The 15,045-nt window shown below is 37.7% G+C and overlaps 2 protein-coding genes across 6 annotated transcripts in view; both read left to right on the top strand.

Moving 5' to 3' along the window:
- Positions 1-15,045, top strand: part of ARHGEF4 (Rho guanine nucleotide exchange factor 4) — a 481,275-nt gene that overhangs the window by 366,295 nt on the left and 99,935 nt on the right. The window lies entirely within an intron of this gene.
- Positions 9,231-9,712, top strand: LOC100932434 (60S ribosomal protein L30). Its single transcript, XM_003763745.3, has one exon. It carries the CDS (start codon positions 9,311-9,313, stop codon positions 9,656-9,658), a length of 348 nt encoding a protein of 115 aa, XP_003763793.1. The 5' UTR covers positions 9,231-9,310; the 3' UTR covers positions 9,659-9,712.

Below are 15,045 nucleotides of genomic sequence, written 5' to 3' on the forward strand. Positions count from 1 at the left end.
ATAAAAGCACCTACCTCCCAGAGTTGTTGTGAGGATAAAATGAGATAATATTTGTAAAGTGTTTTGCAACTTTAAAATGCCATATAAATGCTAGCTATTATTGTAAGGATAAAATGAGATAATGCCTATAAAATGCCTTGCAAACTTTAAAGCACTATATAAATATTAGGCATTATAATCACTGTTTGACTGGTTCATCTTTTTTCAATGATATATTTATTTAATGATAGCTTTTACTTGGCTTTTGCATTATTCTTTATTTAAAGCATGTTATATTTCACAATGTACCTCTCCATTGCCCTTTGGATAATCAACCTCATTTCATATATTTTATATAAAATATGTATTACATTTTTTAAAATTTATGAACGTTAATACAATTTAGCTATATGACTTCTGACAAGTCTAATGTTTTCAGTGCTTCAATTCCTTCTTCTAATACAAGACTGATAATTTCAATCCTGCCTTCCTTAAAGAACAGTTGAGAATAGCAATGAGATAAAAGGTGTGGAATTGTTTAGAAAAGTTAAAAATGCCTTACAAATAAGAACAGAACCTCAGTATGTCAGGAATTCTTTTACTAATACATATTGTAACTCCTTGCTGCCTTGCTAGAAAGCCTGTTTTCTTATGTAACCATTCATGAAGACCACTAACTAAGGAACTGAGAGGTCACTATAGATGTTTTGGGAGGGATAGACCCTTAGAATTTATGGCCAGAATACACATAGCTACTATTTATACACACACTGAATCATCAAAATCCATACAATAAGTAAGTGAGGCTTGAACTGAGAACTATTACTGGTCAAATAGTGTAAGCCAGAGTAATTTCAGTTTAAAGGCATGGTCTAAGAGCTCATATAGCCTTTGAGAACACAGATTCAAATCATACCAGTCAGTCAGTAAGCATTTAAGTGTCTACTATATGCTAACCATTTAGAATACAAAAAAAAAAAAGCAGAGATAGTCCCCCTTCTCAAAATACTCATAGTCTAATGTGGGGAAACAACATAAAAACAAGTAAAGGCTCTTCAGCACAACATATATTCAGGATAAATTGTACATAATCAACAGAGAGAAGGCACCAGTTCTAAGGGGAATAAGATTAGGTGTCTTATAGATGGTAGAATTTTAGTTGGCATTTGAAGGAATCTAAGGAGTAGAGATAAGGAGAGAGAACATCAGACCAAAACATTAATGTAAGTTATTCATCAAAAGTTCAATAGCTATGTTAAGAAAAAAAGAGCTTGGATTTTTCTTCTTGGCATAGAGGGATCTAGTCACTTTGTCTATCATGCTTTTAGGGAATATGGGCAGGAATTAAGTGTAGATTAGAAGTCATGGGAGTTTTCTTGGCTTAATACCTGGACAAGTCCTCATAGTTTTTTATGCCTCTGATCCATCAAATTATCTTTCATTTTAATTATAATTAATCAATTAATTTTAATCATTTAATAAACACCTCTTACATGCAAGGAACTGTTAGATTCTGGATATACAAAGATGAAAAATAATATTATCACTGTCCTCAAGAAACTTGTAATAGGGGAAAGAACTAAGACCTATACATAAATAGATTTCATATAAGCTAGAATGTACTAAGACCAATAGTGAGATCTAGACAAAAAGTTATTAGAAATTTGAAAAAGAGGGATCAATTTCAGATGGGGCAATCATGGATGACTTTATGAAAGATGTAGAAACTAAGGCTAAACTTGAAGGAAGGGAAAGATGTCAAGCACTGGAATTCAAGCAGAATATTTTCTATTCATGGAAGATAAGTAAAAATATAGAGAAAAAGAAAAGGGAGCACAAAATCTGGAAATAGTAGCCTTGGCTGGAATACAGAATACGTGACAAAAGGATTGATATAAAAGTGGAAAGGTGAGTTGGATCTAAATTATGGAGAGATCTAAATGCGAGTTTATATTTTATCCAGTGGTCAGTAGGGAGTCACTGAAAATTTTTGAGTACAGGAATGACATGGTTGGACCTATGGACTAGGAAAAATTATTTAGTATCTTGATGAATGCTGGAAGGGAGAGAAGAAAGATAAAAATTAGTAAAACCAGTCAGGAACTGTTATAATAAACCAAGAAAGAGACGGTGCAGTTCTCAATTTGTGATGTTATCAAATTATTAGTAGATGGAAGGGGATGATTTTGAAAAAATATTGCAAAGGGACCATCAATAGGACTTGGCAACTTTTCAACTATGGCAACTCTTCACGAGGGAAATGAAGTTTCCTTTTTTGAGAATTAAAAGGATTTTATTATAAGTATGTGAAGGTAGCAACACATTGATGGACTGATCACTAAAGACTGGCAATGGCTTCAAGGTGGATCCAGCTTTTATAGGTAACTAAGACAATTCTGATAGGTCCATCCCAACAGAAGAACTTAGATCTTTATATTTCAGTTGTTCCTTCCCAAGATATCAAGAATATGAGGACTTACAGGGATACATGTCAAAAAGCTGCAGACTTAGTGTCCCCTTCCTCAGTAGAGCCTTCCCCAACACTGACTGATAAGAAGGGTTGGGAATAATAGGATGGTGAGTCAGCATAATGGAAATAAAGTTTCAAAGCTTGAAATCTCAAGTTAACCTTTAAGACTAGTGCTCAGCATTATAAGTACCAAATTCAGTGATACAGATAGCAAGTATTCAAGGTGTACAAGAAAATAATTACCTCTTACAAGACTGAGAAGGTTGATTAAACATCTCTTGTGTTCAAGGCACTCTATTAGAAGCTTTAATACTAGAATATCTACTTCCCACTCTAGGCCTGCAGCTTCTGACCCAGATGAATTGCTGACTTTCCATTCAGGGAAGTCTTTTTGTCCTTTGCTCTCTCTTGCCCATACACTGAGATCCCTACAACCATCTCCTCCACAGGAACCTAAACCTTGGGCTTCAGCTCTGTTCCACTGTGCTCTGATCCAGACAGACCACTCCAAGCAGTGTCATCACACTGCCTTTGTCCTGGTTACACAGTCTCCTTCTGGTGCTACTAATCAAGTAGGGCCCTCCTGCTGCTATCATTTGGGCCTCCCCATGTTCTCCTGAATTAATAAAGCAGCAGTATTTCTACCAGTTGGAAAATTCAATCTGCTCTCAATGGGACAAGTGCCCAAGTTTGACTGACTGGCCAAAGCTCCCACCACTTTCTGTCTAACAGGTTAGGGCAAGCACTGGGCAAAATTTTGAAGTCAGCATAGTTCTTGCTTTGGTATTCATTTCTTAAGCACTTCTTCCCACTGGTGTGTAGCACCGTCAGGCCCACTGGGCCATAGAGAATAGGATATATTTACCAATTTACCCTTAAATATTAAAGACTTAATCTATCTCTCTTCCCAGGGCTATTTGTGCATTTTAAAACTAGCACAAGGATAACATTGCTTAATCACTAATGCAGGAGTTCCAGATGCCAGAATTGTGGAAGCTATTTTGGGGAAAAAGAGAATCTTCATGTTATACTATGGAGGTGGCCACCTTCTCTGTCTATAGTTAAGGTGGCTTTTATTATTGTCATTTTGTTTTGTTTTCTGGAGAAAGTATCAGGCAACTGTTATCGTCTAACACAAATTTGGTCATAATGGACAAGGCTAAAGGGGAAAATGTGTTAACATGTATGTCCTAGTCTGTATCCAGGAGGGTCTGAGAAGCAGTAGATCTCTCTCTCCTTTATCTGTCTTGCCAGAGTACTGAGGGTAAAACAGAGAAGTAATTCAGTACCAATATATTATTGCATTTCCCAAAGAGAGTCATTCCTGAGTCCAATAAAAGGAGATGGAAACAAGATTTCATTCAAATGTCTGAAAGCTTTCCCTAGTGCTATTGTCATTAAACCCTGCCTAGGGTAAGTACAGTACTTTTCCAGGTCTTTGCATGTAAGCTTCCTTTTATTCAGTTTCTCCCCCAATTCTGGATCAAGGGTCAGGGTGGAAAACATGATATTAGCCATGCTTCCCAGTTAAAATAGAAGACCCTTGAAGACAGGGATAATGTCTTATACTTCTTCAACATTGATTTTATTTTATTTTAATAAATGTCCAGTGAATTAAAGTTTTGACAAATGAGAGAAAATGAGGAACTAGCTGGCTATCTGACATGCAGAAGGTCCTATCCTTGTACCCCAACAGCTCCTATTCAGGGAAGAAGAGAAAAGGGAGTGATATTTAACTAACCAAGAGCCACAACTAGATTCACCTCAGAAGAACTAACAGTTATGGTACCTTTTTTGTACAGCTGATTAATTTAGATAGAGTGGGGATCGAAAATCAAAGGTTCACAAATTTAGAACTAAAAGGACTTCATTTTGCAAAGGAGAAATAAATTATTTTGTGCTAGTGGACATATTTTGAAATTAGCCAATTAATTCATAGCTATTCTTCTTAGCCCTAGGAATCTCGAGAAGACTGTTTTTTTCCCCCTTAATAATAATAAATACAAAAAGTGACATTTATGTTGTGCCTTAAGGTTTTCACAGCATTTTCTATGTTTTCTAATTTGATTCTTATGAGATGTTTGTAAGATAAATTTAGTTATTATCACCCACATTTTACAAATGAAGAAAATGAGATTTCCAAATGTTAAAAGCTACATCTATGTTGATGTGACAGAGGTAAGATTTGAACACAAGTTCCTTTAGAGATGAAGTCCAACAGTGGCCACCCACCACACAGTTTCTCAGTCTAAATAATTTAGGTTCATAAACTAGAACAAGAAGGGACCTTAGAGATTATCTATTCTCCCCCCCCCTTTATTTTTAAATGTATGAGGGAAGGCTCTCATAAGTAAAGACACTTTCTCAAGATTACACAGATAATGAAAGTGTCAAAATCAGATCCATCTATCTTCAAGTCCAGAACTTTTCAATATGCCCCAGTGGATATATGTGTATTGTTATAATATTACACAACCTTTGGCTCATTAGTCCAGCAATGAGTTGTTGGTTAGTCATTTTTCAGTCATGTCTGATTCTTCATGAACCCATTTAGGGTTTTCTTGGCAAAGATTCTGGAGTGGTTTGCCATTTCCTTCTCCAGCTCATTTTACAGATGACAAAACTGAAGGAAACAGAGTTTAAGTGATTTGCCTAGGATCAAAGAAAGAGAAGTCTTCCTGACTCCAGGTCCAGCACTCTATCCACTGTGCCACCTTGATGCCTCTCCTCCCTAATAGTGAGAGCATCATGATACATGAAAGAAAGGTCATGGGCAGAAGTTCCTTGTGAACTATTTAGCCTCATGATTTTCCAGGGTCCTAAATAAAAAAAACCAAACCATAGACTGTGAAACTGCAAAGGTCATATTTACATATCCACTTATGATATCCAGACTGTTTTACTAATAATTTTTGAGGTAGATAGCATGAGTATCTTTATCAACATTTTACAAATGGAAGAACTGATATTAAGTGGCCAAATTACTTGTCAATTCTGTCCAGTGCCTGCGCCCTGTGTTTAACCACAGGCTGACCCTTAATCCTAGTTGTGGATTGACAATTAATTTTAATTATAGACTAGGTTATGACTCTAGTCATAGACTTGACCCTTAACTTCATCCCTGTCATAAACTGACTTCTATAATCAAAGAATATTTTTTTATCTCTGCCATGAATTCATTCCCTAATCTTAACCAGAAACAGACCCTTGATCCCAGATGATTCCTAATTCCAAATACAAATTAATTTCTAACACCAAAGGTATACCAATCCTTAAATCTGGCCACAGAATAGATAGAGGAAAATGGCAGATTATATCAACTACAGGCTTTTGATCTTGAGATATTTTGACAGTGGAATTCTATTACATTATTTGATTTGATGACTAACCCCTAACCTTAAGTATAGACTATCTCATAACTATATCTATTTGTGTATATATGCATATACATAAGCATATAATATATATAACATATATACTGTATAATATATAATTGTATTATAATAATAATGCTGGCCACAGACTAACCTCTAGGACCTAGACACTAGTAGAAACTGACCTAATATTGGTGATAATTTCATCTCAGACTGACTCCACTCCCAGACACAGACTGATCCTTAAATCCCAAGGCTGAATCATAGTCCTTGCCATAGACTGATCCCTAATCCTGACCAAAGAATGCCCTTGGATGACCATCAAAGACTGACCTATAATCTTAGCCAAAATTTGACCTTCTTTCCCCAGCAAAAACCTGAACTCTTACATGACAGCATGACCTCATAATTCCTAACTCTAGTCCTGGCCACGGGTGGACCCTTTACCTTAATTGCCACTGACCCTCAGTTCTGGCCACCAATTGGCTCTTGTGTGCTCCTAGTACCAAAAACAAGACTCCAGTGTGTGGCTCATTAAGGCTCATCCCCACTGCTGAATGCATCAGTCAGAGCCCACATTTTACTGATGGTGGGACATTAACATCATCACAAATAACAGATGGCATCTGATTTACTACTGCAGGAGTGTTCATTAAAAAAGGAACTGAGGTACTGTGTGGATGACAGCATGATGTCTTGCACACAGCAAGCGTTCAGTAAGGGTTCGTTGATTTAGTGTTTTCAGTTGATGATTGCTATTAAATGCAAATGAGAAATATCCCATTGGCTCTCCAGATAATTTCATAGTTCACTTGGGTATTTGGTACTTTTAGTATCAACAGATCATGAAAGCCTTCTTCTGAGAGACCTACATACATACAGGTCCTTGTCTCATCTTAGCTTTGCATGGGGTGGTAGAGTAGAAAGAATGCTAGATTTGTCATTTCTCTCTCACTTCTGTCACCTACTGCCCATGTGATCCCATACAAGTTACTTAGCCTTATGGAGCCTCAGTTTCCTTATTTGTAAAAAGAAAGGGATAGATTAGAAGGATATGAATGTCCCTTCTGGCTTCAGAAGTGACCCCATGTACTGACTAATGCCTGTGCCCTGTTTCTCATTTGCAAAGTAGTAGAAGCTGCTTTCTAGGTGTGCATCTCTGAGTGAATTACTCATTACTCCTTTCTCGGTTTCCTTATCTGTAAAAATGAGAGTGTGAAATGATTGTCAATGTTCTTCCTAGATCTAGAACCTATGTGTAGAAGGAGATGAGTTTTTGTCAGATCCCACCAAGGAGGGAAGGAGTAGAGTTCACTTATGGTTGAAGTCACTCTGATGTGATGTATGTTCATTTCAATCTTCCCACTTATTACCTATGTGACCATGAGCAATTCACATAATCTTGAGGGGCTCTGTAAAAAGAAGGATTAAATGATCCCCAGAGTCCATCCCGGCTCCAAATCTATGATCCCATACAGTTTATATTCTGATTTGTTGTTTAGTCAATTAGTTGTATCCAACTTTTTGTGACCCCTTTGGGGTTTTCTTGGCAGAGATACTGGAATGGTTTTCCATAAGGAAACTGAGGCAAACAAGGTTGAGTGATTTGCCCAAAGACACATACTAATAAGTGTTTGAGACAGAATTTGAACTGAGATATTTCTGATTTCAGGCCTGGCACTCCATCCATTGCACCAGCTAATTGTGATTTGGAAAAGTATAAATAATAGGAGATGGGAAAAAGAACAGAGCAGTGGAGTCCTCGTTTCTTAATTGATGTAGGATGAAGAGTCACTTTGCCAGAGGCTTAAAGAACTAGCTCTTCTTTTGTAGAATGTGGATAGCACAAATCCTTAAAATAATTATTCCTAATGTGATTCACTTCATGGAACCTGTCTCTTCTCATGAGGAGGTCATTAAACACTTGAAGCAAGGGATAAATGGTAAATTTTGACCAGAGATCTATCTGTATTCCTCTTGCTTCCCACATGCTACATTAATTCACTCAGAGAATGTCTGTGTGGAGATGAATTAGCTTAAACCATGTTGTATCTTACCTAGTTGGTTTCAGCATCTGTATTCCCAAGTCTTCTGCTTAATAATGGCTTTTTAATATCTCAACAAATCTCAACAAATGTCTTATAACTTTTAACATACCATGAGGCATTTTCTCTATTCACATACCAATATCTCAATAGATTTTTATTAGATGCAATTTCTTAATATTCCTAGAGGTTTCTCCTCCACATATTTCTCTCTTGGTTGAGCTGAGAAATTTCTTCCATTTCATCCATAAGTGATGTGGGATAATGGGGTTTTTTAATGAGTGTTTCTGGTGTTTCCAGTAGTAATAACCATACTTAGACAGACTCTTGTGTTCTAAAACTTAATACCATGATGAAATTCCAGATGCATGGAGAAAACTGAAATTGAAATAGGCCAGAATCAACCAGTTAGTCAGCAAACACTTATGGAACATGTGTGCTAAGTGTGGGAGACACAAAGAAGGATACATATGACATTTAGTGCTTTCACATACCTAACAGTCTAAATGAGACAGACTACTTATAAAAAGATGAAAAAGATGAGGCAATGATCACACAGTGTCAGAACTGGAAAAGACCTTGGAGATCATTTAATACAAAACCACCATCTTAAAGATGAGTCCCAGAGAAATAAAGTGATGTTCTTAGGTCACACGGGTAAAGTTGGAATTTGAATTCAGGTCTTCTAAGTCCAAATCCAGTACCATTTCCACTATACTTTCCTGGCTTCTATACTGAATAAACTTTAATAATAATAATAACAAAATAATATTTATCACTTTAAGGTTTACAAAGCACTTTACAAATATTTACCTCATTTGATTCTCATAACAACCTTGTGAGGAAGGTGCTATCGTTGTTCCTATTTTACAGGTAAGAAAACTGAAAGGGACAGTTTAAGAGATTTCCCCAGAGTCATACAATAATATCTTGAATTTATGTCTTCCTGATTGCAAATTCTGTGCTCTCTCCTCTGTACTAACTTAGCTGCATCCAAATTAATGCCTGTCAAATGAATGATAATTGAAAGTTTTGCATAGACTCTGAGGAAGAAAATACCAGGAGGGTCTGAGAGGTATCAGAGAATGAGGTAAGAATTGAACTGGATCTTTTGGATAGGAATGGTAGAGATTGATAAAAGGAATGAAAGATGCATTTTAGACTGGATTAAGGACTTGAATGACACTATAAGGCAAAAATGTACAAGGCTCATAATTGGGCATCAGTGAGACCATATTGAGTAAAGCAAAGGGTTTCTGATAAATATTAGTAGAAATTAAGACTAAAAATGTAGATTGGGGTCAAGTTCCGACTGTTTTTTTGGAGGGGCAGACTGATTTTCCCTTGCCTTTATGATACAAAATGACACACACATTCTCGCTTCCCGGCCATCTTGGCGGCAGGTCTCTGGCTGAGGGTCCTCCCGCACCGCAGGCAGGAAGATGGTGGCCGCGAAGAAGACGAAAAAGTCGCTGGAGTCCATCAACTCGAGGCTCCAGCTGGTCATGAAAAGCGGCAAATACGTGCTAGGCTACAAACAGACCCTGAAAATGATCAGGCAAGGCAAGGCCAAGCTGGTCATCTTAGCCAACAACTGCCCAGCCCTGAGGAAATCAGAGATTGAGTATTATGCTATGTTGGCCAAAACTGGAGTGCATCACTACAGTGGCAACAACATTGAATTGGGTACAGCATGTGGGAAGTACTACAGAGTATGTACACTAGCTATCATTGATCCAGGCGATTCTGATATCATTAGAAGCATGCCAGAACAGACCAGTGAAAAATGAGCTGTACAAAAATTATCTTTAATAAACTGGCCAGAATCTCTTTTAAAAAAAAAATGACACACACTCCCCATTTGATTCTCATCTTATTTTATACCCATTGATAGTTGGGCACACTCACTCCATCCTCCCTTATTTCTCTGATAGTCCAGGCCCACAAAGGCATAATGGTTTAGCAGAAGCAGGAGTGGGTTATTGCTGGCAACAGGGGCAGTTTGAGAATGCTGCAGAATTTTGCTTGGGATCTTGGAATTTTAACTTCTGCCATTATTTTTGTCAGCCTGGTCTCTGACTCACAGATCAGAGATCAGGTACCTCTATTCATTCAAATTCAGAAGCAAATGCAGAACTCATAGTTCTTGTGAGAAATGCTGAGTCTCCTAACAAGGAAGAAAAGAGTGGGATCCCAGCCAGGCCAGAGAGAAAAGCACAGTGTGTTGCTCACTGTTAAGGGTGGATTTTCTACTTGTGAACAGAGGGGAGGGCTGGCCGAAAGCCAAAGAAGGGTAGGCAGTTGCTACATGGTATGATTTGGGACACCAATGAAAAACCTATCTTCCCCCAAACCTCCTAATATCCATATACCAAAAACTCCATCTTTAGAAACGTTTCCTCAGTGTAAGGCAGCAGAGCCAGAAGTGGAAAGGAATCTAGGACTCCTATTAAGATGCAAATTCCCATTGGGAATGATAATATATTGCATAATTTTCAGCCATGAATACTCTTGTTAGAATTAATTTATTAGATTACCAAAGAGGATCCTGATAAGAAACATCCTAGTCAGTGGGCAGAGGGTTCTCTAGTCAAGAAGAGCTGATTTCAAGTTTTCCCTGTAAGATATTGTCTATCTGACCAGAATAGCTCATAATCTCAGTGTCCCAGACAATTCTGTTTCCAATTCAGAGTTCATTGATATTAATAAAATCACAGGTACTTCACACACACACACACACACACACACACACACACACATGCAACAAGAGCAACAAAATTACTGTCTGTCAATATGCATTTATTAAGCATTTACTTTGGGTCTGGCAGTATGCTAAGCCTTGGAGATACAAAAAAGGGCAAAAGACAGTCCCTGTTGGTCAAACAGTTTACAGTCAAATGGGAGAAACAACATGCAAACATAAATAAATACAACCAAGCTATACACAACATAAATAGGAAATAACAGAGGAAGCATTAGAATTAAGAAAGACTTCCTATAGAAGGTGGGAACAGAAACAAAAAACAAACCCAATGCTCGACAATACCCTGAATAGATGAAATTATGGTAGGCAAATTTTGGTGGAAAATAAGATAAAATGAAAGGTCTAGTATATAGACTGTTCCATAAAGATGCTAATCCTTGTTGGGGTCTCATGGACAAAAGATGATCATTTAAAACTTTACTTTATAGACCAGGTGAATATGAACAGAATTATTTCTAGATTTTGGGAAGACTCAAACCTCACAGGACAGCAATGAGGTTTGCTAATTTATAAACCAATGCTTCTGAGGTCCTGACTTTTCTCCCAGGTAATTCTTTGTTTCAAATAAGTTTTCTGGAAAACCTTTTCTGCTTGATAGGTGCATTTTGGAACAGCCTGATTTTCTTGGCTCTTGAGATGTGTATGCAGAGAGATAAAGAATAATCCCATTGAGAGCATGTTTGGAATACAAACCAGCTGCTTTTTCCTTGGCCAGATTTATTCTGTATCTAATAAAAGAGCTGCTTCTAGAAGAAAAAGCCCAAATGAGTTTAGCAGGTTTAAACCCTTAATGACAGGGCTTCTGGGGAGAAGCACTCCCCAAAGAGCCTTTAAAAGGTTGCATTAGAGCAGAAGAAAGTGGCCAGATCAAAATCACACGTGGATCAGATTAATTTAAAAAGACAAGAGCAGAGTGAGGTCAGAGGATAGACAGTCCTGTGAGAGGAAACCGTGAATCTTCCAGAGGCTGGAAGGCAGAGGACATAATTTTCCAAGAGCTTAAAGATTATGTGTTATAGACAAGAAGGTTTGCCTAGAGCCTTCTCACCTCAAAGAGCCACATGGCCAGAATCTGAGCCTTGGGGCTGGAGTTAACAGAAAGAAGCTCTCAGCCCCACTTCATTTCTATTTTAGGTGGGAACCAACATAATAACTAGCAGTTTCATAGATTTAAATCTGGAAGGGACCACTGGAGTCATCCATTCCCACTCACTTTAGAGATAAGGAAATTGAGTTCCAGAATACTGAAGCCAGTTGCCCAGAGCTAGTAAATGGCATAGCCAGGCTTTAAAAATAACAGCTAATATTTATATAGCAATTTAAGGTTTGCCACAGAGGAGAGGCAGACACTCTCTATTTGTATATATGTGTGTGTGTGTGTTTGTGTGTATGCACATTTCCATGAGGGCACTTTCAGTATTGCTTTGTGTCCCCCTCCATTCTTCTCAGAGGTAGATGTTTTTTCTCCTACTTAGGAACTTTTTCATGATGCCCTGGGGAGATAGGCAGGAAAAGGCTTATCTCTCTTTCACAGATGGGGATACTGAGGCACAGAGAAGGAACATAACTAGCCTAAAAGAGCATACTGTTTGTCATTGGCCAATACAGGAGACCTTAGGCCCTGACCCCACATGATCCTAGTTCTCAGGCAACAGCCAAGTCTCTAACTCTTCAATGAATTCCAGATTAATGAGCCCCAGGTCCAAGAATAGCCCTTGGGTTCCCTGTTGAAGAATCCAAACAGACAAAAAGCAAAGTAGGGACCAGCTATCTCTTACGAGACTATCTCAATTAACAGTTGGACCTGGAAAAATCAGTCACTCTATCAACAAGGATTAACTGAGCAGAGGCTTTATGTCCCCAGACTTCTGCTAGGTGCTGTGAGGGACACGAGAGGAAGGGGAAAGATGACCTTTTCCTGAAGAAGCCCATGGATCACCACCAATCCTACCTTCTGTTCTTGTGTAATTCTTATCTGTGTCTTCCAATAATTCTTTTTAAAAAGGATCAACACTGAAGAACAGCTTCTAAGTTTTATGTTTGGGGTTTTTTTATATGTTTGATATTCTTTAGGTACCAGAAGATGACTTGGAACTGTTCTCCATTAGACAGGTTTTTCCAGAAGCCTAATAGTCTTATTGCACTTCTAAGCAAGCAGCGCTTAAAAGTTGTACAAAGACTTTTGAACACTCTGCTTAAGGCAATAGTATGGTAGCAGAGCCAGCCAAGAAAATGTAAAAATCATTCTTAGCTCATAAAGCAGACAAAATTAAGCTTAGAGCCATGTTTGCTGATCTCTGGCATAGGGGATAGAATCAGGAAATCCTGGGTATAAATTCCTGATTTGATACTTTCAAGTTAACCTTATATTGGTAAAATCTGGATATTTTGTGTATGGGCAGTTAAGTGATACAATGGATAGAGTACTGGGCTTAGAATCAGGAAGACTCATCTTCCCAAGTTCAAATATGACCTTAGACACTTCCTAGCTGTGTGATCCTGGGCAAGTCACTTAACCACATTTGCCTCAGTTCCCTCATTTGTAAAATGAACTGGAGAAGGAAAGGGAAACTACTCAAGTGTTTTGCCAAGAAAATCCCAAAATGGAGTCATAACAGAAAAAAAAAAAACTTGTATAATAATTACCATATATTTATTGCTGTGAGATTCAAAGGAAATAATGTGTATAAAGTGCTTTTATACATTTAAAATAGCTAGATAAATGAAAGTTGCTATTATTTCAATACCCCTTTCTTGAATGGTATCTTTTAAGCCATCTCTTTCCCTTAGGTCATCATTAATAATATGCAGTGGGGACTGCTACATAGATAGAGTATCAGCCCTGGGTCAGGAAGACCTGGTTTTAAAATCTAGCCCAAAACACTAACTAGCTGTGTGATTCTAAGCAAGTCACTTAATCCCAAAATGCCTCCACCAAAAAGAAAAATATGACATGGCCTGTCTGAGCCTCTCCTCCTGTCCCTGTAGGTCACCTGTAGTTTTGATTTGTCACAAATTGCAGGAGTTCCACAGGAGTCACAGTTATATAGCATTACAGGGGCAATGTATATCTATATGTTTAATCAATAGCGCACACAGTAAATTCTGGGGAATCACCAAGGAGTAGAATACTCAAAGCTTCAGAAAGTATGTGAAGCTGGCAAGGACCATGAAAGCTTTGGAGGGATTAGAGAAGAAAAGAAAGATGAGGAAGCCATTCAAAAAAAAAAAAAAAAGGAGTATAAACAAAAATATGTAGGCAAGAATAAACATGTGAAGAAGCTGAAATTGTGGCAATGAGTGATTCCCAGGGCCCGCACTTTGGTTTTGTAAAGACAAATGGTCTTCAGGATAAACTCAGCCACAGATGATTAGCCTGGGTCCATTATGTCAGCATGATGATAGTTAGTCACTGTACCATACATCTGCTGAAGTCAGCCATTTCCCAACAGAGTTTGTTTTAATTTCCTGGAGCAGAAGACCAAAGATCTCATGTAATTCAGAGGCCTAATGTCTAGGTCCTATGGTAATGAGGAACATAAAAAAAATAAACAGACCCTTCCCCTTTCCTCAAGTATTAATGCTGTTTTAGTAAGTATATAGAACTGGATAAATATCTTAGTTCTATGGCCATTGTCAGCTTAGAAAATCGATTCCAGGTTTGGCCTGGAACACATGGGGAAATGATTCTTGTTTGTTTATTAGCTGTGTTGTGTGTACGCGACAATTTAAATTTGGATTCCAATAGACTGCATCCAGAGAGAGGATTATGGACTGAATGTGGATCACAATGTAGTATTTTTATGTTTTTTGTTGTTGTTGTTTGCTTGCTTGTTTATTTTCTTTCTCATTTTTTTCTCCTTTTTGGTATGATTTTTCTTGTGCAGCATGATAAATGTGGAAATATATTTAAAAGAGTTGCACGTGTTTAATCTATATTGGATTACTTGTTCTCTAGGGGAAGGGGGAGTAAAAGGAGGAGGGGGGGAAATTTTGGAACATAAGGTTTTTCAAGATTGGGTGTTGAAAATTATTTGTGCATGTATTTTGAAAACTAAAAAGCTGTTTTAAAAAAAACTCAACAATTTACATTTGGAACTGGAAAGACCCTGGAGATAAAACGGTCTTTTTTATAGAAGAGGAAACACGAGATGTAGAGAGAGATTAAATAACTTGTTCAAGGTTGCAGAGCTATAAATGACAACTATAGTTAATCAGGACATCAGACCGCAAACCCAACATACTTTCTACTTCAAAGGAGATGGGAGACGTGTTGATATGAACTACAAAAATTGAGAATACTGACAAGGGGTGGGGAAAGCTGAGCAAGATCTGTTAACATGGCTCTGGAAGACCCAATATTTTGGAAATGTTTTCTACCTGCTTATACATGTGTTACTTTTGGCACTTGGA

Source organism: Sarcophilus harrisii, chromosome 3 (genome assembly GCF_902635505.1).
Source record: "Sarcophilus harrisii chromosome 3, mSarHar1.11, whole genome shotgun sequence".
Lineage (NCBI taxonomy): Eukaryota > Metazoa > Chordata > Mammalia > Dasyuromorphia > Dasyuridae > Sarcophilus > Sarcophilus harrisii.